General features: G+C 37.6%; 1 protein-coding gene across 2 annotated transcripts; it reads left to right on the forward strand.

Annotated features, from left to right (window-relative positions):
* Positions 1-405: 405 nt before the first annotated feature.
* LOC106880052 (glutamate--cysteine ligase catalytic subunit) lies at positions 406-25,650 on the forward strand. 2 transcript variants are annotated; one of them, XM_089343441.1, is made up of 16 exons: positions 407-621; positions 2,004-2,110; positions 3,225-3,332; positions 5,617-5,682; positions 7,003-7,119; positions 9,474-9,532; positions 10,487-10,704; positions 14,316-14,432; positions 16,641-16,779; positions 18,730-18,839; positions 20,468-20,554; positions 21,793-21,897; positions 23,270-23,351; positions 23,727-23,797; positions 23,887-24,004; positions 25,362-25,650. In XM_089343441.1, exons 1-16 carry the CDS (start codon positions 472-474, stop codon positions 25,526-25,528), a joined length of 1,821 nt encoding a protein of 606 aa, XP_089199567.1. In that variant the 5' UTR covers positions 407-471; the 3' UTR covers positions 25,529-25,650. The 2 variants fall into 2 exon arrangements, with proteins under 2 accessions (XP_089199568.1, XP_089199567.1); XM_089343442.1 differs by lacking the exon at positions 20,468-20,554 and having other exon boundaries at positions 406-621.

Genomic DNA, 25,650 nt, shown 5'->3' on the forward strand with positions numbered 1-25,650 from the left:
AACGCAGCGAGGTGCTTAGCAGTATTTCGTCCGCCGCTACGTTCTGAGTTCAAATTCCACCGAGGTCGACTTTGCCTTTCATCCTTTCGGGGTTGATTAAATAAGTACCAGTTACACACTGGGGTCGATATAATCGTCTTAATCCGTTTGTCTGTTCTTGTTTGTCCCCTTTGTGTGTAGCCCCTTGTGGGCAGTAAAGAAATAATAAATTGTTATTACACACGCACACACACATACACACGCAAACATACACACTCTCACTTTAAACATACTTCGAGGTTACACACAACTGCAAAAGACCAATAAAGAACTTGCTTGCTGCATATTCATAATTTTGGCAATGTAGGATAAAGTATGATTTGAAAATATTTTAAAAGTTAGTTTCACGTTTCGCTTTACTTCTACTTGCAGTCCTCGTTTGAAGAGAGAAGATCTATCAAAGTTAAACTGGTTTAAAAAATCAAAACAAAGATGGTATTTATTATAGAAGGTACCCTAATGACATGGGAAGAAATTTTACCTCACATTTCAAATGTGAAGAAACAAGGAACGATGCAGTTTCTTTACCAGTATAAGAAATATAAAGACGAAAAAAATTATCCATTTTACTGGGGCGATGAGGTAAGTACAGCGCACAATAGAAACTTGCATGAAAATAGAAAGGGAGGGAAGGAGAAAGGGCACTTGCTGATTTTAATTAAAATCAATGGCCAAGCGTGGCTACGTGGTAAGAAGCATGCTTCCTAATCATATGGTACAGGGCTCATTTCTACGCTGAGGCAGTTTGCGTACTGAGCGTTCTGCTAAAGCCTCGGGTTGACTAAAACCATGTTGGTGAGCGGATTTGGTAGACGGAAACTGAAAGAAGCCTGTCGCATATATACATATATATATATATATATATATATAAAATATACAAGAATAAGGGCAGAGAATCGTCAATTAATAATAGAATTAATAATTAACAATTTTGCCAAGTAGTTCAGTATGAAAAAAACCTTTATCGGTAAAACTATTTATCATCATAAATATACAGGGATTAGCAATTGAGTTGCTTCTCCAACATACTGAAAATTTAGAAATAGCAGTCAAAGAACTACTGATTCCAAACTACAAATTTTTCTCTAAAGCGGATGGCGATATTTATGGCACACATAGAACAAATATTTGGGCTGAAGATTGGAATAGTGAAATTTCCATTCACTTAACCATGAAACGATTCGTATCCAATTAACTAAAGGCTTGGTTTGTTTACGCTTTTCCCTCCGGTTTTTTGTTCTATGTGTGCCATAAATATCGCCATCCGCTTTAGAGAAAAATTTGTAGTTTGGAATCAGTAGTTCTTTGACTGCTATTTCTAAATTTTCAGTATGTTGGAGAAGCAACTCAATTGCTAATCCCTGTATATTTATGATGATATATATATATATATATATATATATATATATATATTGCGTATATATATATATATATATATATATATATATATACCTTTCTTTCCTTCCCTGAGCGTCTGCTAATACTTTGCATGTACCATGTCCTCGCACTATCGTTTTTTCTTCGTTTTTTTTCGTTTATATGTGGAGGCGCAATGGTCCAGTGGTTAGGGCAGAGGACTCGCGGTCATAGGAATTTCCGTCAACCAAATCCACTCACGGGCTTTGGTTGGTCCGAAGCTATAGTAGAAGACACTAACCCAACTAGGGAACATGCAGTGTGACTGAACCTGGAACCATGTGGTTGGGAAGCAACCTTTTTACGACACAGGTACACCTGCGCCTACCTATATATATATATATATATATATATATATATATGTATGTGTGTGTGTGTGTGTGTGTGTGTGTACATATTATATATATATATATATATATATATATATATAATATGTGTGTGTATACATATATTTAGAAAACCTAAGCTGTGGAAATTATAAGAGCGTTAACATATTTCTTTTCTACTTTTGATAAGCAGGATTGTATTTCTCTGTGATTTCTTTTTAGACTGAATATTCCTTAATACGGTTTGACCATGAAGAACGAGTTGTCCAGTTATCTTTGACTTCCACGTCTTTTTTTGGATCCCCTCAAGTACAGGCATTAGAATCAAGGTGCATATAATTATCTGTATCAAATGTGAAATAGTCTTTCATAAACCTAACATACGCACAGTTCTATATTTAAGAGATGAGGAATTATGTACATTATTTACATTATTTACATTCGACGGATATTTGTCCTCATCATGTTTGTTGTTAACACAACGGGCATATGGCGTAGTGGTTAAGAGCGCGGGTTACTAACCCCAAGATTCCGATTTCGATTCCAAGCAGTGACCTGACCAACAACAACAATAATAATAATAATAATAATAACGTCGAAAAATACCTTAGGAATGAGAACCCAGGTTCGAAATTTCCCCAAGACACCTGATGAAGGCTGGAGGGTATATCAGCCGAAACGTTGTGTTAACAACAAACAAGATGAGGACAAATATCCGTCGAATGTAAATAATGTACCAACACACGTAATTGAGCTAGTATTTAGAATGCTTTTCTGTGTATCATACACTGCTGATGGGCCAGTTACTGCAGTATTTGTCCAGAAATAACGACTCTCATGGATTAGATATAAGAGAGACAGTAATCAATCCCCGTCAGCAGCCAGTGAGAAGACCAGAAGCAATGCAGCCTTTTCAATGAAGCATACTTGCAGCCATCCACATCCTCGAACAATTCGTCGTCTTTGATATAAGGAAAAAGTGAGTGTAACATTCGTTGGTGTTGTAAATAGCCATCCAGCTGAATAAAAATTCGGTGCATGCAACTGAGGCAGTATTGAATTGAAACAGCGGTCTGCGAATCATACTTAATGTATATACACTGTTGATGGGCTAGTTATTGCAATATCTGTCCTATGTAACATCCTTTATGGGCGTGTTTTGTTAAAAACACTCTAAATCTTGGAAAGAGATTGAAAATGGGATGATAAGTCAAAAACTGTCATTCTTGGATATTTTAGAGGGCTGTTTAACTTTTGGGAAACATTCGTTGAGGAATGACGACGTCACTTGAAGATTTCTTCCAACACAAGCAAACAGAATCATCTCTCCTATGTATAGATTTTTAAATTTTATAATTTATAATTGTATTTTAATTAATTGAACAAATTTCTGATAACTAGTTTGGTAAACATAATCTCATTTTTAACCCCAAAATATCAAAGTGTATGGACTTCAGAATATGGCGAATTTATGATGGAAGGCAAACCCAGAAATCCATTCGGTGCTGCCATCACCGATTTGAATCATACAGAAGAACATTTTATAGAAAGGTAACCATAATACTTTGAATTTACTTTACTGTTTTTATATCTTTTACTTGTTTCAGTCATTTGACTGCGGCCATGCTGGGGCAGCACCTTGAAAGGTTGTAGTCGAACAAATCGACCCCAGGACTTATTATTTTTTTCTTTCAGCTTAAATTACGGGGACGTAAACACACCGACACCAGTTGTCAAACGGTGATGGTGGCACACACACCCTCACACGCTCGCACACACACGCACACACACACACACACACACACACACACACACACATATATATATATATATATATATATATATATATATACGACGGGCTTCTTTTATTAGTTTCCGCCTACCAAATCCACTCACAAGTCTTTGGTCGGCTCGAGGCTATAGCAGAAACCACTTGCCCAACTTTATACAGAAATATTTAACATTTTTATTTTTTTTAAATATCTAATCCATAATCATTAGTCCAACATGATATATCAGGTCATCCCATAAGTTCTGTCCGAATTTTGAATAAAGAAAACAAGTGATCAAATGTTATATTTAATTGAAATTTAATCATCAATATACTTTCCCTGATTATCTATGACTTCCTTCCATCTAGTTACAAGCTTTTTAATTCCATCAAAGTAAAACTCTTTTGGTTTCAAAACGAAGAACTCTGAAATGTCATTTTCGACCTTCTCCTGGCTTGCGAAAGTTATGTCCCCCAAATGATTCTGTAAACTACGAAACAAATGGCAGTCTGAAGGAGCAAGGTCGGGAGAATAAGGTGGATGAGGAATATTTTCCCAACCAAGCTCTTCGATCTTCTGTGATGTGATCTTTGCAGTGTGGGGTCGCCCATTGTCCCGATGAAACATCACTCCTTTTCGATTCACTAAAGCAGGTCTCTTTTTTTCTTCAAAGCTTGGTTCAAACGCTCTAATTGCTGACAGTAGATTTGAGCATTGATTGTTGCATTAGGTGGTAACAATTCAAAGTGAATTACTCCTTTGCAATCCCACCAGATAGAGAAAAGAACCCTTTTCCCATGAAGTTCCCTTCTCGGTTGTGGTTGAGCTTTTTCCCTTTTACCAAGCCACTCTTTACGATGTTTAACATTTCGATAGAAGATCCATTTTTCGTCACCAGTCACAAGTCTATCCAAAACGGGTGAAATGATTTCGCGAGGATGGAGAGAAGAGCAGATGTCAACTCGGGATTTGCGGTTGTTTTCGGACAATTCATGAGGCACCCATTTTGAGAGATTAAACTATGATGGGAAGAAAGGTATATGACTACCCCGCATTTTATATGGGTTGAGGTGTGGTTAGATCGTAGACCATAGAGAGGTAAATACGGTGATAATGAGATATCAGAACATATCCTCATGAAGAGAGTATGGATGCAGAAGAATCAAAGAGAGTCGGTAAGGTTGTAAGATTGTGGGAGAGCAAGTGATACTTAGAAATATGGAATAGTGATGGTCAGATAAATGCGGTCATGGTGAACAGTGGGGTGTAATATGAGTAAGGACATCAAAACGATGGATGGGTGCTTATTAGTGGTAGCACAGAGGGGAAAGAGTTGTGACAAACAGTAGTGAGATGGGGAGCGGGGTTTCTCAATATTATTGAATGTGGTAGGAAGGTCAGTTTTAAAACATCTGTGAATGTGTATGTTGGAATATAACAAGCTGGGTATGGCAAAGTTTAAGTCAAATCCTCAGAATTATGGTGATGGCAAATACCGCTGAGGAAAATTCCAACTTTTATATAAATGGCGTGATCTATTAGTATCCTGTTCTAGGACATATCTGCGTTCATAAGGGCAGGGTAGGAAAATCTCGCTTTTACACTTTACGTAGGTGTCTGGTTGAGTGACTTTTTTACTATAATTTTTCCTCCGTCGAGAGTTTGAAACTTCTGCTATTGAAGTAAGGTGTGCACCTTTCCAGTACTCACCACCTGAAATTGTAGTCTGCGATGCCTTCTTTCAGTGAACGTACGTGCTTTGCTAGGGGTTTAACAATTTGCATTTCCTAGATATTAAAAGAGGACTTATGGTTGTTAAATCTGGTTCTGAAGGGATCTTCTGTTGCTCCCATATATTTCCCCTCGTCTTTCTGCCCGTTGAGATCCTTTGACATTCAGCTAAACAGCAACTACAATATACTAATTTTTTTGCTGCTTTAAAATTTTATTTCCTTATTTTTTTATTGTTGTTTTTGTTGTTACTTCCGACGTATAATGTATGAAATCTCTTTTGTCCAGTTTCGTGATGCTAATATCAAGAATCCATTTTGTTTATATTTTAGACGCAAAGCGATCAAACAATTCTTGGGCCCAAATGAAAGTTTAGTGAGTTTGACGGCTTTTCCCAGGTATGTGAAATCTTGGAACTAATGTTCATTGGTTCCTTTTTGTTAAATTTTTGGTTTTGAATGTAAATATTTTTGTGCTTTTATGGCAATATTTATGAGCTTTCAGAATCGTTATCGTATCGGACAAAATGCTTAGCAACATTTCTTCCGGCTTTTTCCGTTCATATCTTGCTGAAGTAAATTTTGCTTTTCATACCTCCTCCTTGAGGTCGATAAATTAAAGTACCAGTAAAATAATGGAGTCAATGTAATCTTCTAAACCTCTCCACTTAAAATTGTCGGACAAATTTAGAAACATTTGTTGTTTTTTATATTTAATTTATGTACGTTTTTATGTGAATGTGTTTGTGTTTTTTTTTCTGTAAATATTTAAGATTTTACGGTAATGGGTCTCAATTAAATAATTATGTCTTTAAGTAAATATTTAGTATTTTTGTTACCTATGTTTTTTATGTGAATATTTGTGTATGATTTCTATTTCAATATGTGTGTGTATGTGTGTGTGTGTAAAATATAGTTTATTGGTTTGTGGCAGAGGAATGCTCAATATTTGTTTTAAAGAAATATGGTTTTTATTGAAACTGAAACTTGGAGTTTGTCTCGCGACTCGAGCTTCATGCCACTGCGTTCTCGACTAACGATCGCAGTCGCGTGAAACTTGACTGACAGTTTCAATAAAAGATACATATAAAATAGTGCCCAGTAGAGCTGTTGCAAAAGTTTGGCTCCTTGGCATAGCCAGGATTACCAGAATAGTACTAGATAGTTGAAGAGAACAAGTTGCACGGTACTGAAGGCTATAGGCAGCAAACCCGCTACTCATGCAAGATTTCAGGAGTTCCAGCAAACCCTAAATTAAAAGAAATAATAATGTATTTTATGGAGATGTACTTGCATAGCAAGTGACCTGATCTGAGATCGTGTGCTGGAACGAAAACAATTGCAGCGTGGAAGGTGTTTATAAGCCATTTAAGAAACACACAAAAACAGTTAGATTCACTTCAACATCTAAATTTAATTTGCCAAAATATTTTCGTCGCTTTGAAACCGCGACGGAATTTTGTCAGTGAACAGGTCGCGGTCTCAAAGCGATGAAAATATTTTGGCAAATTAAATTTAAATGTTGAAGTGAATCTAACGGTTTTTGTGTTTATAAAATGGCTTATAAACACCTTCCACGCTGCAATCATAATGTATTTTATTTGGCACATAGTGGATGGATGATGGAGTGTTTTACAAAGAAATCGGATAAAAGAAAGGCAAAAAGGACATTAATTATAACTGCATTTCACTAGTTTTATCTTTGTTTTTCTATTTCAGATTGGGCTGTCCTAATTTCACTTTCCCCTCCTATGAGGTAAACAAGCATCCAACAGAACTTCACAAATCTGTTTTCGTAGCAGATGCTGCACTGTGTTCCCAGCTTCCTTTATTTGTGTGAGTCACTGTTCTTCTTTTTGTAATTCATTAACGTTTTCCTATGTTAAGATGTACTAGATGGTTCAATTTCCATCAATTTCTACCAAGCTGAAAAGCCACACTCGGCGCAGACTTTTAGGCTAGCACCTGCGGGCTAATTAGGCCAGCAGCCCAAGTGTAAGGGGAGCTAAATAGCATAATTACAATACGTCTATAATGACTATATGCCCCGGTGCTGTTTGATCAGAGGTCAAGGATAGAAGAGAATTAATTCTGTAATTCTGTAATTCTATTGTTTTAGTCCCAAGTTGAATTCCAACTGTTGGCCAATTTGTCCCAGAGTTCTTATCTCGACGTAAAATTAACGAAGCGAATGTCATATATCTCCCCCTTGACCTCTGACCTCATCTGACAAACACCAACTAGGATGGTGTGAACCAACCAAGCTTTATCTGCTAGAAATAGCAACCCAAATGCTTTAAAATCAGATCCCAATGCTGGACGTTCAAGAACTAAATGAAGGGCAGGTTTTTCTTCCCGGGATCATTCTTATTCCAAAAATATATAATATATCTAAGTAGAGCAAATGTAGACCGAGGTACAGGAAGCCTGTCGTATATTTGTGTGCGCGCGTGTGTGCGTTCGTGCGTTTATGACCCCCGAAACGTATCGGTTCTGCGTAAGAATAAGTACGATAGGAGAAGTATCAGGCTCAGAAAAACCTACAGGGTTCCATTCCTTCGACTGAAATTTCTTCAAGGCTGTGCCCCAGCATGGTCGCAGTCTTATGACTGAAACAAATAAATGTAAAAGATATGTATATTTTTTTTTTTTTTTTTTTTTTTTAAGTTTCAGCTTATAGCTGCGGCCATGCTGATGCACCACCGTATATTTTTTTATTCTTTTACCTTTAGTCGAACAAATCGACCCCAGGACTTATTCTTTGTAAACCTAGTACTTATTCTGTCGGTGACTTTTGCTGAACCGCTTGGTTATGGGAACGTAACCACACCAACACCGGTTGTCAAGTGATGGTGGGGGGACATACACACAAATACATACAAATATATATATACACGATGGGCTTCTTTCAGTTTCCGTCTACCAAATCCACTCACAAGGCTTTGGTTTGCCCGAGACTAAAGTAGAAGACACTTGCTCAAAGTTCCACGCAGTGGGTCTGAACCCGGAACCATGTGGTTGGTAAGCAAGCTACTTACCACTCTGTCACTCCTGCGCCTATATATATATATATATATATATATATATATATATATATATATATATATATATATATATATATATATATGATATGATATATATATATATATATATATATATATATAAAATCTTTTTTCACTTTACTTGGTTCAGTCATTGGACTTTGGCCATGCTGGGGCATCACCTTGAAGGTTTCCCCATTCAAATGAATCAGCTCCAGTATTTTATTTAAGCCTGGTTCGCTTTGTCAAACCGCTAAGTTACGAACTTAGCAAACCAACTAAGCAAACTAACTCTGGTTGTCAAGGGGTGGTGATGGACAACTATACGTACATACACGCACACACATACACGCACACACATACACGCACACACATACACGCACACACATACACGCACACACATACACGACAAATTTCCTTTCAATTTCCTTCTACGAAACCCAGTCGCAAGGTTTTGGTCGGCCCAGAGCACTAATAGAAGACACTTGCCCAAGGTGCCACACAACAGGAACTGAACCCAGAACCATAAGGTTGGGAAGCAACTTTTTACTATAAAATCAAGTTGTCTGACCCTATAAACTCTGGATATACGACATCTGTTGAGTACTGTAATGAACTGTGATTGCCTTAGCTTTGTATTTCAGAATATCCGGACTATTTGTTTTATATATTAGCAAGATCAAAGATTAAGGAAGCTTTACTGTATCACTGAATGAAGGGAAGTTTCAGGGTGGGGTTTGGCATCAAAATTTTGAGGTTTAAATACCAGCAATATACTGTGTTTATGGGGAGAAAAATATTGAAAAACATCAAAACGTCAGTGACAAATAAACGAGGGCAGTATAAGGTGATCGTGAGATGTGCTAAAAATAGCAGCTAAATACACATAAAAAAACATAATTGTTATTATTATTATTATTATTTTTTTTTTTTTGCTTTTTGTTTCGGTTTTGCATAGTCGTATGATTTCCTGTGTGTAGAACACAAATTGGCGAAAATTTTTCTAAAAATTCCAGAAAATAAAATATGTTATGAGGGGTTTTATGTTGTGCGTAAAGTAGAATTCCTCCAACATGATTATGCATACACCACAATCGTGAAAACTATCAAATCCTCAGGAATAAAATGTTTTGAATTTTCCTTTTCAAGAAACTTGAATGAAAATTTTACGACCAGAAAGAAAGAAAGAATGTTTATCAATGTGCCACGTAAGTATATTAGCTATCAAATCTTTTATCTTGTTTTAGTCATTAGATCGTGACCATGCACATCCTATATATGCACATATATATATATACCTGTGTGTGTGTATAAATATCTTCATGTCCCTCTTTGTCCCCACCACCGTTCGGCAAAAGAAACCGATAGAATAAGTATTAAGCATTAAAAAAGTCATGGAGTCGATTTGTTCGACCAAAACCCTTCAAGGCGGTGCTCCAGCATGGCCTCAATCAAATGACTGAAACAAGTCAAAAATAAAAAAAAGATAAATATTAAACATTTTTCTAAACTAAAACAATGAAAGTCAACAATGAAAGTCATTAGGAATTAATGTGAATGGTTAGTATTTCTACCTTGTATTTAAATATTTCGGGGTTAGGACCCCTTCTTCAGGAAATCTTCAGAGAAATTAGCTCACAGTACGATTTCTCCAAAGATTTCCTGAAGAAGGAGTCCTAACCCCGAGATACTGAAATACAACAAAAGAGTACAATCCATGGAATTATGTCTTATAACTTGCATTGTTATAATCGACTAGTCCCCTTCCCAAAAAATGTTCAAGGCCTTGTGCCTAGAGGAGAAATAATTATTTCAGTATGTGAAGGCGGCGAGCTGGCAGAATCGCTAGCACGCCGGATGAAATGCTTAACGGTATTTCGTCTACAGCTACGTTCTGAGTTCAAATTCCGCCGAGGTCGACTTTGCCTTTCATCCTCCCGGGGTCGATAGAATAAGTACCACTTGAACACTGGGGTCGATGTAATCGACTCATCCCCACCTCCCCCAAGCTACCCTTGTGTCAAAAAATAGAAATATTTATTTCTGTATGTTAATTTATAAAAAGCATGATACTTCTTCAAAACAAATCTTGTCTTATTCTGTATTTCATTTTGATTTCTTTAAATTGATTTCATCTCAAATATTGAAAATTCTTGTTTCAGTTTATAAAGATAAAAATACCATGATGCCATACGGGGAAGACTTGTCTGAATATGGAGACAATGAAGAGATGAAGAAACATTTGAAACCAGGCTATATCTACATGGACTCACCAATATTTGGGGCTGGTTGTTGTTCTCTCCAAGTTACATTCCAAGCTGCTGATATGAAAGAAGCTGCTTATCTCTATGACAATCTGGTACCGCTTACTCCACTTATGGTAAGGATAACCTTTTGGGGTAAGGGACGGTAAAGTTACAAGCAGAACCTCTCCACTTAGACAATGTGTGTTCGTAATGCATGATGCTCAGCAGCTGTGTAAGGGGATACTGAGACGCTGGGATGTTTCGACCTTACTACATGTCTCCTCAGTTGAAGCTACTCTGCCTGACTGAATCTATCACAACATATAAAGACCGAATAGCTACGGCATTGAGATTATTCTTAGTTGGTCTTCTATGAAAGTTTTTACCTTTACTAGCGAGTGTCTACACTTAATTACAAACTCAGACCCTTATATATATATATATATATATATATATATATATATATATATATATATGTATCGTGAAGTATATTTGCCAGTTAAATGTGGCTAACTCTTAAGGGCGAATGTTACTGTAGTTTGTAGCCCCAGGAGGACACCTCCTCCAGCTGGCTATTGACACACTTTCTGTGCCCTATCAGTACTTGCAAAGGGAAGCCATGCTTCCCACCTCCAACCTGACGTGATACACACGGACCCGAGTTTCTGGGTATTGGTCGTGCAGCCACTATTTATACCTCACTCAGAGATTTATTTTTGCTTGTTTACACTTTTTCGAGATCAGTAACTTTTCGTCACTGGAAAAGGGATATATATATTTGCATTGGGAACCATTTCACATCGACAACCGGTGGTTGTCATACGCTGATGATGGGTCAACACCCAGAAACTCGGGTCCGTGTGTATCACGTCAGGTTGGAGATGGGAATGATGGCTTCCCTTTGCAAATACTGATAGGGCACAGAAAGTGTGTCAATAGCCAGCTGGAGGAGGTATCTTCTTGGGGCTACAAGCTACAGTAGCCTCCACCCATAAGGGTTAGGCACATTTAAGTGGCAAATATACTTCACGATGTCGTGCAGCTACTGTTTATACCACGCTCAGAGATTTATTATATATATATATATATATATATATATATATATATATATATATATATATACGTGTGCGTGTGAAGGTAAGATCCAACGATCCAAGTGTAGGAAGTTAGTAAGCTTCGAGCAGTCCGTAGAAGGTATAAAACAACAACTTTCAAGAACAATAGACGGAGGGGCCTATTGACATAGAAGGTTGTGAATTTTTTCCCATGTCGTAGTTCGATAAGTTGAAAATGTTATTTTATATTTCACGGTTAGCAGCTGTGGTTGCTGTGGGTGCGAATAAAAATTCAAAATTAGGTGATGGAGCAGATAAAATCCAGATTATATATGTTTTATAGCTAGCAGAACCTAGGAAGGCCCGACTAGTAGCTAGCGTATTACCCCTAGTTTGGGTAATTATTACTTCAGAGGTTCTGCTAGCTATGAAACATATATAGCCTGGATTTTATCTGCTCCATCACCTAATTTTGGATATATATATATATATATATATATATATATATATATATATATATATATATATATATATATATATATATATTTATTTATTTATTTTTATTTATTTATCGGTTTTAACTCAAAGCTGTCGCCATGCTGGGGCACTGTCGTCTTTCTACTGTTATTATTGACAGCCTATTCTGATATGTGCCATATGGTCAATAAGGGAGTTTGATGTCACTGCCCTCATTTGCGCCTCCTGTCGCGAGGTAGATTCATCTGGGACTCTCAACAGGAAGAGATCCAGTTTTGTTTTAAAAACACCTACATCCACCTTTTAATATTCTTTGAGAGAATATAAAAAAAACTGTGGGCCCCTAAATCACAGGCTGTTGCAGTAACTGGTCCTGAAGCATGACGACATTGTTGGGATCTTTGGCACTGTCAGTGGCGATCCGTTCTGGCATTTGTGTAGCTGTCAATGCCAAAATTTGGCACAATTACTTCCAGGATCTTCTAGGATCACCACTTCATCTATGGCTAATATATCTTCTTCACCAATGTCGATGTAATCCATCGTAACTGCCTCACTGGTTATAACTGAGACGGCAAAGAAATCCATTGGCTAGTTCACTTTTGAATTGGTCATTAAGTACCCCGCTGATCCTGGTTGGGTTATCTGTGATGGATCCATCCTTCTGGAAGAGGGGTCCTATTTTGCAGCGTACTGAGGCCCTTTCTTTCGCATAAAGAAAACTTTTGGATTTGACTTTGTTTTTTTTTTATAACCCAGGCTTCTTTGTCTGCTCTCTCTCTTTCACATAGGATTGTTGCAGGCGTTTTTCAATCTCCATCAGTGTTGTTTTAAGGCGGAACCTTTCACTATTTTTGGAATGTTGGTTGAAGCCATTTGCAACCTTCGTCCGTCGCCTCATGAGGATCTTCCTCTCTCTTGGAATCTCGTTCCTTTTTGTGTTAGCCTTGTACTCTGGGACATATTTCTGGCATATCGCTTGTATAACAGACATGAAATACTCTAGTTTCATGCCAATGTCTGGTGTAGAAAGACATTTTCGTCAGTCCTGTCTGAGGATCTCTTTTTGGATCGATTTCCAGTCTGCTTTGTGGAAGTTCAGATTGGAGAGATTTTGGGTGCTTCCTTTAGGTTGTATGTCTCTCGCTACTTTTTGTCTGTACATAGACAGCTGTATTATGTTGATCCGAAACTAATGTCGGCGTCACTATCACATTATGAACGATGTCCATGTTGTTTGTGAAGCAGAGATCCAATATGGTTGGTCGGAGCACAATTTGCTCCATGAATAGGGCATTAGTGAGGTTGAGCAGGGACGCCGCCTGTACTTGTTTGCAATGAGTCATTCCTGAGAGTATGGGGCCCTCGGGCCATTTGACAGTTAGGAAGTTGAAATCACACATAAGAAACACGCTCACGTGATATTCCAGTTTCATGAGGGTTTCTTTTATTTTTGTGAGGCAATCTTCAAACTTGCCCGTGTGATTTGGAGTATTGAGTGGGCGATATGTATTGCATATGACTGGATTGTGTTGTCTTATGGATACAGTTTGAGTGTCACATACTGAATTTTAGTATGACAGTAGGGCATGGGCGCGAGGTCCTCACGGATATATACAGCAACTCCACCATGGCTCCTTTTCCTTTTGTCCGTTCGCAGTACGGTATATTTTAGCACGTATGCTCTTGCATTCTCTCTATCAGGCCTAAGATGAGTTTCTACGAGTGCTATGCATAGGGCTTGATGGCATGCAGTAAGGTCTCTCAGGAAAAAGATTTTGGTTTTGTTGTGATGCAACAGGCCTCCAATATTTAGTAAAAATATTGGCGTGACGATTGCACTGGCGTTAGGGGAGGCAATACCGTGTCTGTTGATTGTGGTGGTCTTGCGCTAGGTGACGGGGACCTAAATACACCAACACCGGTTGTCAAGCGGTGATGGGAAGAGAGGACAGACACAGACACAAAGAGACATGCATATATATATATATATATATATATATATATATATATATATATACGACGGGCTTCTTTCAGTTTCCGGCTAACAAATCCACTCGCAAGACTTTGGTCGGCCTGAGGCTATAGTAAAAGACAGTTGCCCAAGTTTCCACGCAGTGGGACTGAACCCGGAACCATGTGGTTGGGAAGCACACTTCTTACTACACAGCCATTTAAAAATAATATTTTCTCATTTGTCTTCTTCTTTTCAGCTTCCGTTCACTGCTGCGGCACCCATTCATCGTGGCTTTTTGACTGATGTTGACACTCGCTGGCTTTCTCTTTCTCAGAGTTGTGATGATCGTACCAGACAAGAACGAGGATTAGAAGTGAGTTTCAATACATTTACCTAAATCAAGGCGCTGAGCTGGCAGAATCGTTAGGACGCCGGACAAAATGCTTAGAGGCATTTCGTCCGTCTTTACATTCTGAGGTCGACTTTACCTTTTATCCTTTCAGGGTCGGTAAAATAAGTACCAGTTGAGCACCGGGGTCGATGTAATTGACTTAACCCCACTCCTGATATTGCTGGCCTTGTGCCGAATTTGAAACCAGTATTTATATCTCACTCTGTAAATGGCGTCTGAAGTAAATTCTTTAAAACAATTCCTCCTCAGTTTCTTAGCAAAAATCGTTTTGATGAATACATGTAAAGTGTTTGGGATAAATTTGATAGTTGGCATACGAGGTCTGATCAATTAGTATCCGGACTGTTGCTATAGTAACGAATCTAAAGCACGCAGAGTAAAGTCGCTTGGTAAAAATTGACCTTAAACTCTGCTGCGTATGCGCATTAAATTTTAATGTTCTAGCTCACTTCCGCTGTTTATTGCAGTGCTTGAAAGGAACGTGTGTAGCGTGTGATCGTCGCATTGTCCATGACAGAGAAAGTTGTCATGGCGATACCTGCTCAGAGGCCAACACAAAGTTGCAGAAAGTGTTTGGAGAGGAGTGTATGAGCCGCACATAGGTGTACGGGTGGTTCAGGCGTTTCCAAGATGTCCAAAAAAATGTCGAACGTTCTGGGAGATACGCAACCAACAGAACTGAGAAAAACATCGCAGATGTGCGTGCAGCCGTGAGGGGAAATTGTCGAATCACCATCCGTGAGTTATCAGAGGATGTGCAGATTAGTTACGGTGACCCTCTCCATCCAGGGTTTGACAACAGTCTCCAGCAGTTTCACATAGCCGTCTGAACTGAGCCAAAGACCCTGTTCAAAGATGTAAGGCGGCATGATGTTACCCTTACTAGAGACACATACAAAGACCGTCACAGTTTGGGGAAACTTGATTTTCATGATTCATGAAACATCACATGGATTGTGGGTAAACCCCCTGTTCTTTTGGGTGTTGTGAAACTGGTCCTGGTAGACATTCTTTTTATATGAGAAGGTCCAGACGATCCTTTTGATCAGCTTGTTCGGGAGCTTCTTTGCGTTTGTCAAGCTGTTCTCCTTAGTCTTGGCTGTCAGAATTTGTCTCTTGCGCCTCTTGTATCAGTTGTAACTAAGGTCCTCATTCAAGGCCGTCTTCATGGTGGAGACTCCAACACCTATCACTATCGCCAAAGCCTGGATTCCTTTACTTAGATCTTCCATTACGCTGTCCTGCAGTTGTTGGGTGAATTCTGGCGTGCAGAACGCCTGCTGTATTCCTTCCTGATGGCAACGGCTTCAAAGTCTCCCTCTTGCAGCTGGCCATATCACATCTTACAGCCTTTACACTGTTCTCAAAGTATTCTGCTGCAGACATGATGACATCATTTTGGTACCCAGCAATAATCATCATGGCACAGGTAATTCTTTTTTAATATTCAGACCGTTAACCGTTCACCAGTACATCAAGCTGTTTCTGAAATGAAGACATTAAAACATCGTCAGATTGAGTCGGGACACTCTATATTAAAGAAGACCTTGAAGCAGGTGAGAAGATTGGTTGTAGAAAATCTGTCTCCACAAATTCTGTTTGATTCATGCGAGCATGGAAAGTGTACGCGTTAAATTATGATTATAATGGTACTAATTTAAATATGAACCGTTTATGACCGAGTGTGGGTCGGTATTGTTGTTGTTGTTGGCACTCCGTCGCTTACGACGTCGAGGGTTCCAGTTGATCCGATCAACGGAATAACCTGCTCGTGAAATTAACGTGCAAGTGGCTGAGCACTGCACAGACACGTGTACTCTTAACGTAGTTCTCGGGGATATTCAGCGTAACACAGTGTGACAAGGCTGACCCTTTGAATTACAGGCACAACAGAAACAGGAAGTAAGAGTGAGTGAAAGTTGTGGTGAAAGAGTACAGCAGGGTTCGCCACCATCCCCTGCCGGAGCCTCATGGAGCTTTAGGTGTTTTCGGTCAATAAACACTCACAACGCCCGGTCTGGGATTCGAAACCGCGATCCTATGACCGCGAGTCCGCTGCCCTAACCACTGCGCCATTGCGCCTCCACTGGGTCGGTATTAGTTAAAGAATAAATGCCATGAAATCGTTTCTTTTATAAATATACTTTATAATCTCTTGTCTTCATTTAGCCTTTGACAAATGGCAGTGTTTTTATACCAACAACGCGTTTTGATACAGTATGCAGTTACCTTTCTGTGAGCGACCAATTTTATAACGACTATGAGTACAGTTATGATCCTGAGCAGTATGAATTATTGAAGGCAGAAGGTATTTAGAAATTCTCTAAAGACATAAAAATAGTTTTTGATTTATTTTGTATGAAAATATTATCATTAACAGAATTATCTTTTTCCCTTTTCCGACTTTGTATCGAGTTGCGAAGATTTACTCTCAATTACATTCATTAAAGCATCTAAGACTCATGTTAATCGTTCAAAAACACACAGAAACGAATAATTTCACTTAACTTCTTGGGGCCAAAATCTTCGTTGCACTGTCTGTAATCTGGTTAGGGATGACGATTTTGACACCAAGTAATGTCAAGGAGCACTCCGTCGTTTACGACGAAGAGAGTCTCAACTGATACGATCAACGGAACAGCTTGCTCGTGAAATTAGCGTGCAAATGGCTGAGCACTCCACAGAAATGTGTACCCTTAAGGCGGCGAGCTGGCAGAAACGATAGCACGCCGGGCGAAATGCTAAGTGGTATTTCGTCTGCCGCTACGTTCTAAGTTCAAATTCCGCGAGGTCAACTTTACCTTTCATCTTTCGGGGTCGATTAAATAAGTACCAGTTACGCACTGGGGTCGATATAATCGACTTAATCCGTTTGTCTGTCCTTGTTTGCCCCCTCTATGTGTAGCCCCTTGTGGGCAGTAAAGAAATAAGAAACGTGTACCCTTAACGTAGAAAGGAGATTCAGCGTGACACAGTGTGACAAGGCTGGCCTTTGAAATACAGTTACTACTCGTTTTTGCCAGCTGAGTGGACTGGAGCAACGTAAAATAAAGTGTCTTGCTCAAGGACACAACGCGTCGCTAGGAATTGAATTCATGACCTTACGATCGTGTGCAGAATGCCCTAACCCTAACCCTAACCACTAAGCCACGCTCCTTCTCACCAAGTAAAAAATTATTGAGTAAAGTTAACAATTTTTGTGTTAACGAATAGTTAATGCATGTCTTCTATACTGTGATTGCTTTAGTTTCAGCGAACATTCAACGAACGTTGTGTTCTTGAGCAAGACACTTTATCATTTGCCAGACAAATCAACCCTGATACATACCTTGATGTATTCTAATAACTCAGAGCTACCATAGAAATCTTATACAATCTGAACCTAGTTTTTAAAATTCTACCAGAGTCAACATTGTGTTCAATATTATAGAATTTTCACAAAATTGCATCATACCTGACGATGGATTCAAAATTGTTTTGTTTTTTTTTCTGGATTCTTTACTTACTCTAATCCAATCTCGCTAGTTGTACTACGGGGTGCTGAAAACTTACTGGCTTTAAGGATGTCGCGAAATGCCTGGCTAGAGGCCCAAACTGAAGGACCGCTGCAATAAGTATGTGAATCTGAGAAGGGAATATATTAAATACAATCATAATTAACTGATCCTCCAGTATTTTCTTTTCCCCAAAGACAGGAACTTTTCAGCATCCCTCATATGTATATATTAAATATATATATGAGAGGGCGCTGAAAAGTTCCTGGCTTTAAGGGTGTCACGAAATGCCTGGTTAGAGGCTCAAACTTCTGAGTTCTTTTCCAGTGCTTAGAAAAACTGAAGGACCACTGTAATAAGTGTGTGAATCTGAGAGGAGAATATGTTGAATAAAATCATAATTAACTGATCCTCCTGTATCCAAAGCGAGGAACTTTTCAGCACCCCTTCGTATATATATACACACACACATATAGACACCTCAAGCAAATAGACGTGCCTCGTTTTATTGTTCTCTGTGTAAACACTACTCCCCAGTACAGCGTCCAAACGGGTTGAATCATTAAAAACCGCGCAAGGTATGTCTACGAAATACTAGATTAGGTATTTGACTGCAATAAATGACATTTTATTTCTTGAAATAAATCTTTAAGAAATGGTGTCTATTTACCTTTGATACATATTACTCAATTGTCAATTTTTCTCTTGAAAACATGTTACAATTTTATAAATTTAATTAATTAAAATATTTTTTAATTACTCAGGTGTTGATGAAATGATGGCTAAATATGTTGCCCAACTTCTTGTTAGAGACCCAATCACTATGTACAAAGAAAAGATTGATCAAGACGTGAAAGATACTGATCATATTCAGGTAAAACAGTTTATTTGTAAATAAATCTATAAAATAGTAAAGGAACGCAGCTAAGTGGTTGAGGTATTCGGTTCACAATCATAGTGCCGTGGGTTCAATTCGTAGTGAATAGGACGCCAAAGTGTTACAGAGTTAACTTCCTAACTGCTGCTGGAATTCGGTGCCACATGAAAAGCACTGGTGATGGTGCCTTGCAAAAATCACTGATGATAGTGCCATGTAAACAGAGCTGGTGCTGGTGCCACGTAAAAAAGCAGTGGTGATGGAACTATAAACATAGGATTCCTTGAAGAGAAACAAACACTCATAAGGATCTTGTACTCTGACTGCTATTTTATTGATCCAACCCAAATGGTTGAAAGCAGGATTTAAACTCATATTGGAGAGAACTAGAAGAAATACGTGGGACATTTATAGGAAATCTAACAACTCTGTAATCTTATTACCTAATGTATAAATTACACGGTGGAACACGATTTTTGTCCTTGGGTAGGAGCTGTTATTTCCTATTTGCTTACTCTTAGAAAGTATGAAAAATGGCTAATATTTCCTTTAAACATTGCTCTTCTTGTATTTATTCAAACCACACATAATTCCTCTCAACACATGGCTATGATACTACCCCATTACTGCTGCTCATGATCAGAGATGCACATATTGTCAGCCACTTAGGGACTTGCTCAAGTGATTACGGTTAAGCAACTGTTAAGTAAATCTGTGATATTGAACAGAATATTTGATTCAGCAATGTCTGCTTCCGCAACTCAGCGCTGAATTTGTCTGAAATTTAAAGGAAAATAAGTCAATTTCAGAACATCGATGTCCAAGTGACAAAGGCAAAGTTTGAAGGGAATGGTAGTCATTTCCTTTGATTTCTAGATAGAAGCAAATAGGAAATAACACTTACTGGCAAAACATACTCTCACACAAATAATAAAACTTTTGTTACAGTGCTATCAATGTGCATGAAAGTTGTGACAAATGCCAGACAGCATAATTGCTGGAATTCAATAATGTTGTTGAAACATAAGGAATCCTTTCTTGAACTTTCAAATTTCATACATTTTTCGTAAAAGAGGACTGTTAAAGGGGATAAAAATATTATGAACAAAAAATATTGAAGGGTTAAATATGATCAGTAAACCATTTACTGATATTAGAAGACTAAGCTGAAAGCTCTCTACAATAGTAATTGTCAATTGATGTTTATTATGAATCTTTATCGAAAGATTCCAAAACATCAATGAGAAAATTTTAATTGGATGTGTTTTAATTGAAAAATTTTTCACAGCTTTGACCTCACAAAATATACACTTTTACATCATACATTGGTAAAGGTCAAAGGTTACTTTACATTTTGCTTTTTGTTTAAAATATGTGAACATTTTATATGCATTTTACACAGCAATTATAACAAACATGACTAAATACTTTCTCTACACATCATAATAGTAAATAACAATTAGTGTACGTTATAAATGAGCTATACCCTATATGTTATCATAACCAACAATCAGTGATGTGCATTATACTCATGTATGTATTATGAACGGATAAATATATTTGTTATTAAATCGATTATATATGTTCTATATCTATGACTAAAGTTGGTTAACATTCTGTTTCAGACCATTATTGGAAGTAATTGGCACACCTTAAAACTGAAACTACCTGATGAGAACTCTGGATGGAAAATAGAATTCAGAACAATGGAGGTCATATTTTAGTAGAGACTGTCTCCGTATAAAAGATATTTCTGTATGCTTCATTGTATATAGGCGCAGACATAGCTTTTTGGTGTTGGCTTCATATCAGCATGGTTACGAGTTCAATCTCACTGCAAGACTCCTTGCAGAAATATTTTTTAATAACATTGGGTTGATTGATATTTGTGAGTGGGATTTGGAAGAATTTGTTATATTCTTTGACTTGTTAGACCCATTGGACAGCAGCCATGCCACAGGCACCAATTCCAAGGATTCGATCAGTCATATCAATTCCAGAACTTATATTTTTAAGTCCAGACTTTATTTTCTCGATCTCCATAAGCACCATGACTGGTAGTTTGTAAACAGTGTACATGTATGCACAATCACGAAGCCATACACACACACGCTCACATGCATGCATACGCATAGATACATATATAAATGTATGACTTGTTTGAACCATCAGACACACATAAGCATGCACACATACATACATAAGCACACACACACACACACACACAAGCATACATACAGACACACATAAGCATGCACACATACACATACACACATAAGCATGTACACATGCACACACACAGATACACATAAGCATGCACACATACACACACAGAGACACACAGACACACATAAGCAGGCACACAGACACACATAAGCATGCACACAGACACACAAACACACATAAGCATGTACACATGCATACATACACACCCACATAAGCATGGACATAGACACATAAGCATACACACATAAGGATGTACACATACACACACACACATACAAATATATATATATAATAACAGGCGTGGCTGTGTGAAGGCGCAGGTGTGGCTGTGTGGAGGTGCAGGTGTGGCAAGAAGCTTACTTCCCAACCACATGGTTCCGGGTTCACACCTTGTCTTCTACTATAGTCTTGGGCTGACCAAAGCCTTGTGAGTGGATTTGGTAGACGGAACCTGAAAGAAGCCCATCATATACTTACTTTGCATATATCTGTGTTTGTGTCTGTGTTTGTTCCCAACCCACCATCGCTTGATAACCGATGTTGGTATGTTTACGTCCAATAACTTAGCAGTTAGGCAAAAGACGCCGATAGCATAAGTACTAGGCTTACAAATCGACTAGGGTCGATTTGTTCGACTAGAAACCCCTTACGGTGGTGCTCCAGCATTGCTGCAGTCAAATGACTGGAACAAGTGTAAGAATAAAAATATTGTCTATATTTCCAGCTTCAGTTGACCGACTTTGAAAACGCTGCCCTTGTTGTATTTATGGTTCTTCTTACCCGAGCTATGGTTACCTTCAAACTGAACTTTTTGGTCCCATTGACAAAGGTAAATATTGATTTCTCTACAATAAATAATGAACTCTTTGATTTAACTAAAGATATATGAACTACAGTTGGCGTTTAATTATATCTCAAAACATTGCTTTCATAAGATTATCATTTTTTTAAAAGTTAACATCTTTTTTAATCGTGAAAGTTTTTAAAATATTTACACTATAGTTCAACCGATTTGACTTCAGCCACTATCATGTTTCGGATTTTGGGATATAAACAGGAAACTGCTTCGTGAGAAAAGGGCGAAGCAACTGAGATTTTTAGATCATGTGATAAGGAAGAGCGCTTGGAAAATTTATAACCAGTTCTTTTTCTTAAATCATTTACAATCTACTGCATCTCAAAGCCCATGTTTCATTGTCATGTAGCATAGCTGTTTGCACACAGACATCATACAATCTACCTTTCACTCAAAGGTGGGGTCCCATTGTTAACAACAAAACTAGTAGCTCTCTGAATTTTGCCCAGCCTGTTCTTATTCTAGCAACTATGCTCTCAGAACTTATATATACTGCTTCCAAGGATTCTCACAGACATTTGAAGAAGCCTATTTTCTGTACCTTCTGAGTTTTTATTGTACCCGCACATCTGTCACACACAAAGACTACTTTCTCTGTTAATTTTCCTGTGGTACTGCTGCACCTCTTATGTATCCATAGCTTACACTGGGTACTCTGTATGGTATGAAGTACCTACAAACACATTTTCTACAAACGGTCAGTGTTAGTGATTTGTCCACTTTTGCTACTTAGTACAACTTTGGTCATTGCTAAATTAACTTCATGGCCCTTTGATTTCAGGGATTGCTTCAAAACCTGAAATTTCTTTTCTAGTTTTTGTTGGGATTCAGCTACAAAAACAAGGTCATCAGCATAGAGAAGCTCCCAAGGGCAGCCCGTCTTAAATTCCACTGTTATGCCCTGGAGGACTATGATAAACAAGAGGAGGCTGAGAACTGATCCTTAGTGAACTCCTACGTGTGCATTGAATTCCTTGCTATACTCATTGCTGACTTTCACTTTATTGACATCTCTGCACATGGCGGGTACAGCTCTCACCAACCACTCATCTATCCCTTGCTTCCACATTGACGACAAGGTAAAAGAGTGGAAGACCCTATCACCGGCTTTCTCCATATTGCTAAGCCAAGTACAGAGGTTTATTTTTGGCTAAATATATATATATATATATATATATATATATATATATATATATATATATATATATATATATAATAGCAAGAGATTTCTCCCCAAAGGTCTAAACACATTGTGGAGATATCATCATATATATATATATATATATATATATATATATATATATATGTTCAATATCTTCTTACATGTAATTTTTCCTTCTCCAAGGTTGCTGAAAACTTCACACCAGCACAAAAACGAGATGCCATTACTAAAGAAAAGTTTCACTTCAGGAAAAATGTTCAACAAGGTAAGAATTAAATTTCTTGGAAATTCTGAGAACGAAAACACAATTTTAACTTTGACTAAGTTTTGTAAAGGATTAAAAAATCTATTAGGGATACCCCAAAAAGCCCCTAATATTTTCTTGTTTAGACACAGATCATAACAATCAAGAGTTGTGACATCCTTGGTCATCATAAACAGTATTTAAGGATTTCTCAATGTTACCATATGGGTATATATTTTCTCTATTGGAACACAACGATGGGTGTTATGTATCTTAAATATAGGGAGGTTAGGGTGACTGGGTTACAGATACATAGACAAGCACCGTTATTTATCACTGAACATGCACAATTAAATGTATTTATTATAGCTAATCTATAATTTTTTTGCTAATTAGAAGTCGCTGATTGTAAGCTAACTGACGATATTTACACCTTGATGACTCTAAACGAAATCATTAATGGAAAGGTAAAAGATATTTTTAATAATCTTTTAATCTTTAACTCTATATTTAACTATTTAACTATTTTCAATTATTTTGATTCTATTCCCAACAGGATGATTTCCCTGGTTTAATTCCTCTCATATGCAAATATCTCGATCATGTTGACTACGATTCCAGTAAAAGACCTAAAATAATGCAATACCTGAAATATCTCTCAGACAAGGCTGCAGGTAAGATGGTTCATTTGTTTTCAACAATATTAAACAAATGTTATTATAAACATTCAACCTTAAAATTCAGTATTGAAAGTATTTATTTAAATAATAATTCGACATATGTTTCGATAATAGATATTTATAAAATATATATCCACCATTCCATTAGTTATTGAAATCTGTTTAAAATTAAGAAAAATATAGCGTTTATTGCACAAAGAAGATTATCTCCCATGCAATAGAAATGTACAAGATTGCTTCCCAACCACGTGGTTCTAGGTTCAATCCCACTGCATGGCATTTTGAAAGTGTCTTCTATAACCTCGGGTCAACCAAAGCTATGTGACAGGATTTGGTAGACGGAAACTGAAAGAATCCCATTGTATGTGTGTCTGTGTTTGTCCCCCCACCACTTGACAACCAGTGTTGGTGCGTTTACATCCATGTAACTTATTGGATCGGCAAAAAGGACTGGTAGAATGAGTGTGAGGCTTTAAAAAGTACTAGTGTTGTTTGATTCAACAGAAATTCACCAAGGCGGTGCTCCAGCATGGCCGCAGTCAAATGACTGAAGCAAGAAGATAAAACACACACACATACACACATATACACACACACACATATAGTAAAGACCCCTTTTGGTCACAAATGACCATTGCATTGCACGTAGAAAGAGCCCCTCTGAAGCAAATGTGAGGGCAAGGTTGTTCATGTAAGACCAGCAGTCACCCATGCATACCAGCCTCCCTTCTCCACGTCACCGATGTTATCCAAGGGAAAGGCTAAAGAGCAACAGCTGAGCGAACTGGAGCAATGTGAAATAAAGTGTCTTGTTCAAGAACACAAAAAGGAAGCCCGCCCCGGGAATTGAACTCGCATCCCGAATATAAGTCCAACACTATAACAACTGTGACATGCGCCTTCACAAAAAGTTGTCAACAAACAGCTACGGGACTTTATATACATACACACACACACACACACACACACACACACACGCATATATATATGATTAAAAACGCACGCACTCCTTAATTTTTTGCCTATATATATTTATATATATATATATATATATATATATATATATATATATATATATATATATATAATTTTTATTCTTGTACTTGTTTCAGTCATTTGACTACGTCCATACTGGAGCAACACCTTAAGGGGTTTTAGTCGAACAAATCGATCCCAAGACTTATTCTTTGTAAGCCTTGTAGAAACAATTATCACTGCTAAAACTATTAGGGCTTTATCGATTTGTACCTCATTTGACGAAGCCAGGATATTGTTACAGAAGACACCAAATAATTTCCATCTGAAATGAAAAACGAATTATTTATTATTCTAATTTATATTTGTCTTGCAGGAAAGATCATGACAATGGCCCAATGGACAAGGCAGTTTGTTACAAATCATGAAGAATACAAGAACGATTCTGTTGTCAGTGAGAGAATCGCTTATGATTTTATTATGGAATGTGAAAAGATTGTCAACAGTGAAGGACGATTTCCAGAAGCTTTTATCAGGAGTTAAAGAAACATTCCAACTTTATTGCATGTTTAATTAACTATGAGTTACAGAGAATGTAGCCTACATACTAATTTACATTATACTAACTAAACAGAATATACATATATATATATATTTTCTGACGT

Source organism: Octopus bimaculoides, chromosome 27 (assembly GCF_046866305.1).
Source record: "Octopus bimaculoides isolate indiv1 chromosome 27, ASM4686630v1, whole genome shotgun sequence".
NCBI classification, from domain to species: Eukaryota; Metazoa; Mollusca; class Cephalopoda; order Octopoda; family Octopodidae; genus Octopus; species Octopus bimaculoides.